The sequence below is a fragment of the Lolium rigidum genome, chromosome 6, assembly GCF_022539505.1.
Source record: "Lolium rigidum isolate FL_2022 chromosome 6, APGP_CSIRO_Lrig_0.1, whole genome shotgun sequence".
Classification (NCBI taxonomy): domain Eukaryota; kingdom Viridiplantae; phylum Streptophyta; class Magnoliopsida; order Poales; family Poaceae; genus Lolium; species Lolium rigidum.
The window spans coordinates 308503908-308508605 of NC_061513.1; the positions used below are offsets into that span (position 1 = coordinate 308503908).

The 4698-nt window shown below is 42.5% G+C and overlaps 1 protein-coding gene across 1 annotated transcript; it reads right to left on the reverse strand.

Annotated features, from left to right (window-relative positions):
- Window positions 1-560: 560 nt before the first annotated feature.
- LOC124665578 (alpha-ketoglutarate-dependent dioxygenase alkB-like) lies at window positions 561-4066 on the reverse strand. Its single transcript, XM_047202976.1, has 7 exons — window positions 3954-4066; window positions 3727-3878; window positions 1927-2282; window positions 1219-1357; window positions 1029-1095; window positions 829-950; window positions 561-730 (listed from the first exon to the last, which is right to left on the reverse strand). The coding sequence occupies exons 1-7, from the start codon at window positions 4064-4066 to the stop codon at window positions 591-593; spliced, it is 1089 nt and encodes a 362-aa protein (XP_047058932.1). The 3' UTR covers window positions 561-590.
- Between the last annotated feature and the right edge of the window lie 632 nt (window positions 4067-4698).

The following is a 4698-nucleotide window of genomic DNA, read 5'->3' on the forward strand; positions in this document are numbered from 1 at the left end:
AAATCAAGTGATATTAGATCAGGGCAAATGACTTATCTGGAAAAAGGACCAAGATGATTAACTTATACTGTACAATATTAAGCAATACAGTAACAGATGTGCACTCTCATGCATTAGCAGGACTGCTACAGAAAACTGAAGCAACAGAAAACCGAAATATATGAGGTTACAAGTTACAATGAGGCCAATTCACAGTTCAAACCATTCCTCGGTTAGAAACCTTACTCAAGGTCTAAACTAATTGGCCTGCAAATTGACTGGCAAAAGTATCCTTTTCCTGGTTTGTTTGAAGATGAATCGCCATTTCATTATATTGCCAGGGGTATCTAATTGGCTTACACTTTGGGTAGCAAAAATATCATTTTCCTGGCTAGTTTCAGGATTGAACTGTCATTTGCGCAACCGTGCTAATGTTTTACACTTCGAACGACAAACACATCATTTTCCTGTTTCGTTTAGACTGAACTGCCATTCAAGGACTAAACCATCTTTCAGCAACCTTTTCACATCCCACTCCAGGTGCAGCTAAACAAGACATTGCACTCCGCTAGTGGGCCTACCAACACCTTTAATCGGAATTGAAGCAAACCTCAGTATACTTGTCTGATGTTGATATTTATCCTTGAACTATGGATATAGTCCAAGATAAAGCGGTCATCATCGCCAGAAAGTTGTGATACCAGTCCAGAGATTTCTTGCTGGTCACTCTCAGTGAAGATCCGCGGGACCCCTGTGAGAGAAGCAAAAAGATTATCGTACAGACCTGATGGATGACATGGTATTTCAGTTGACAATCGAGATGGAACTCCCATTTTGCAGAGTAATTACCATGGAAGCGTTCACGTGCTTCCCCAGCCATCAATACAATATCACCACTTCGCAGGAACATTGCTCTTGGAACTTCATCTCTCGTCTTCCCTCCAAGAAGGAAAATGCACTTGCATCCCAAACTAAAAAAACAGTGGGTAAGACATTATGTTAAGATGAAGGGAAGATCGTGATGTAAGAAAGCGGTTGTAACATTATACCTTATGCTCACAATAGGTTTTGTCCAATCTGCTTCCATGTCATCAACATGGCCACCAAGCATGTCGCCTGCAGAAGTCGAAAACATAATATTGCAGTAAAGATAGAGAAAGAAGCATAAAAAGTCGAGACAGTTTTGAATAGAATGGATCCAGCTAAAAGGTCCATTGTATAAAGAGGCAAGCAACATACTTGGACCATAATAGTTTACTATGGCGGCTTCTGGACTGAATTCCACGCCAGAAGGCATGGCCGGGATGGCCATCTTTTTCGCTAAAGTAGCAAGGGCATCTGGAATGCTGTTATGTGGAAGTGATACATCATAGTTCCGCTGTTACCAGTCACCACAAAAGGAATTTACAAAATATTAATAATGCCGTTGCTGGTAAACTTTTCTCCTACCAACTACTATGCTATCAATGATACATAACTGTCAGTACTGTAAAAAAGATTGCCAGTATGCATCCAGTTTCATGTGAGAGCTTCAAGACAACTTCAATCATGATAAACAGTACCTTGTCTAGATATGGATGTATCAAAATATTAAAATGCATCTAGATACATCTGTATCTAGACAAAGTTGCGAAAAGTTTTTTGGAACAGAGGGAATATATGATATATTTGCACTGAGATTATTTCTTATAACATCAGAAGATCATCATGCTTAAAGACAGTTTGCAAGAACAATCATTATTAAACAAAGCCTCTTAAGGCATGTTTCTAATAACTGCATCAAATTTTACGAAAGAATGTAGGAACTACTTTATTTCTGGGAGTAAAGTATCAGAAAGTTGGAATACTACTAGAAACCAAGCTAAAATTATTGAATGCAAAACGAGAAATGAAAGTAAGGAAATAAATATAATTCTTAGAACTGCTGTGGAAGAGAAGGATACATACTTTTGACCAATCAAACTGCAAGCCAAGGGTGCTCCATCGGAGCTTGCGAACAAGAGTAGCTGCTGTGGTTGACCTACGTGTTTCCCCCTTTTCGATCTTTGAGTGTTCAACAAATTTGAAGTTGATGGAACGTGTTTTTTCTCCACTGTTACTCTGTTCATTACTTTCTCTGCCATCAGAATTTTGCACTTCAAGCAAGACCTTTTGGTTTTGAGCAGCAGTGAGTAAATCAAAAATTGGACCATAGAGAGCAGTCAAGTTAGTTCTATTAGGAGGCTGCGGAAATGTTTTCAAGCTCTCCCTAATCCAAAAGCATTGTTGCTCGGTAGAAAGAGCACCAGGGATGAAATAGAATCCTACAAAATTAAAACAAAAGTATATCAGCAAGTGTAAATGCAATAACATCATGATTTATGAGTATGGGGGCAATATGACAGATAAGATGTGCATTGCGCAACTGTAATACTTATGCAGTTCTTTAGCTAAGATTTTCGATCAATAATCATTGTGCGAACAATATGATTTGTCCTTCGCATCAACTTTTTGGACATATAAAATTTACTGACATGATAATTAAGGTGTAGCATATACTACTACCTCCGTCCTAAAATTAAATGTCTCACTTTTGTCTAGATACATCAATATCTAGACACATTTTACTTATATGTATCTAGAAAAAGTTGAGGCACTTATTTTTGGACGGAGGGAGTATATTATAAGAGAGGAAACTGAGGTCTCCCTAGCTATCAGGAAATTGTTCAAGATATTCCAATACTCATGTTCATGACATATAGGAAATATGGTGAAACATCAACTTGAACCAAAGGTCCCAATCATATAAGGGCTCCTTTGGTTGCAGGCTTTCCCGGACGATTCCCCTTGTTTTCCCTGGCCTACCGTTCCCTGGGCCGAACTGCCCCGGGTAAGCCCACATGGACATTTGGATAGCCACGAGCCATCCTTTCCGCGACCTTTCCGCGTCCATCCCCGGGAGCCCGTTCCACCACTCCAGACATGGGGAAGAGAATCCGCGACAGGAGGCGGCGACGCTCCCAGCAGCGACGCTCTCGATCTCGTCTTCCTCCGGCGACCGGGACAGATCGGACGAGAGCCTTCCCACCAGCCCCCCTCGCCTCCCCACTGCTCGCCTCTCCCTCTCCCCACTCGCCGCCTTCAGGACCTGCCGGATCCGCACCGTGCCGCCGCCAATCAAGGCCGGCCGCTGCTGCCCCGATCTCGAATTGTGCTTTTTTCCGTCCGTTCTATTGTGAAAAACATATAATTTTGGCCTTCTTTTTGAATTGCGCTTGTTCCCGTCCGTTCCCTTCCACCGTTTTCCAAATAGCAATCGCTAATTTACCGTACTGGGAGGGGAAACCGGGGGTTCCCTCGTGCCCAGGGAAATTTCCGCGCGGGGGTGTTGTTCCCTGGTTTTGCATACCCGTGTGTCCAAACAAGGCCTAAAGAGTGAAGCTAATTAACCAGCAACTCCATGACCCAAAACTAGAAACAGTAATGAAAAGTTGTGTTCCATCAAGAACCATGCACAAAGAACACCATGTCCACAGACAGTCGACAATCATCGAAAAATAAGCTAAAGAAGCACTATCCATTTAGTCTTCACATGCACATCTATACCCACTAGCACAGTAGAAGTAGCTAAGAAAAATTCCACCGATAAGCACCCATGGAGCACGAAGAGAATAAACTCCTCCATGCTGCCGCTGTTCAGAGCAATGTCATGGACCGTGAGTACAGAATCGGAAAGAGTAGGAGAGGAAGAGCTCTCGAGTAAGTTACCGGGCCGATCCAAGAAGCGGAACACGGGCAGGTCGAATCCTGGGCAGTCGCACCTCAAGATCCCGTCGGGCAGTTCAACGCCGCCAGCAAGCAGCGCGTGGAAGTCCACCACCTCGGAGAGATCCCCAACGCCGCCGCAGACTGGCTTCTTCCTGCGGCGCCTCGGAAGTTAGGGTTCAGGGGTTTCGGCGTGGAGACGTGAGGTGGGGAAGGGGAGAGAGACGGACCTGCCCCTGCCCTTGGTGCTGGGCGGCTTGTAGAGCTTGTACTTCTTCTCGGCTTGCCGGAACGCCGTGCGCTCCGAGGCGGCGGCGGTGGCGGGCTCGGTTTCGCCGTACATCGCCGGTGAGCGTAGCGCCGCCGCGCGTGCTGGTGTTGTTGCCGCTTCCCTTCTCGTTTCAGTCTATCTTGGGCCGTACTACGAGGCAAATCCTATATGCCGACCAGGTAGTCACAGACTAACCACCGCACACCCTGTTTTTGGGCTGGCCCGTTAACTCTGTTGAGCGGTTTTCTCGATCGCTCTTCGTCCGAGAACAAACTTTTCCTGATCCTTTCAGTTGTTTTTGCTTTCTCTGCAGTTTATGTTGGTTTTTTAAAATGTTCAGTTCAAAAAATTTCAATTTCGTCTAAAAAAATCAGACTTGATTTTGTTCAAATTTTGAAAATTTCCAGATTTAAAAAGCCGCCAGGTTTCAAAAATATTTTACTTTTTTAGAAACTACTTTTTTAGTATATTTTTTTTGAAAATGCTTTTAAATTTTAAAATGTTTATATTTATAGATAACTTAGATTTAAATTTGTTCAAATTTAAAATGAAAAATATTTATTTATTTGAAAAACATTAAGTCTCCTAAAAATGTTACTATAACAATTTCAAAAAAAATAGGAATACTCATCACAAAAATTGTTCAATCACAAAAAGTATTCAAATTTCAATTTTAATTTTTTTTCCAAAGTTTAAATCTCTAA

Excerpts from the sequence above, each read along its gene's own strand:
- LOC124665578 (XM_047202976.1), bottom strand. The coding sequence starts at position 4,066 with ATGTACGGCGAAACCGAGCCCGCCACCGCCGCCGCCTCGGAGCGCACG. Across the intron at positions 2,283-3,726 it reads CCGCTTCTTGGATCGGCCCG|GATTCTATTTCATCCCTGGT; the intron begins GTAACTTACTCG and ends TTAATTTTGTAG. Across the intron at positions 951-1,028 it reads AAACCTATTGTGAGCATAAG|TTTGGGATGCAAGTGCATTT; the intron begins GTATAATGTTAC and ends CTGTTTTTTTAG.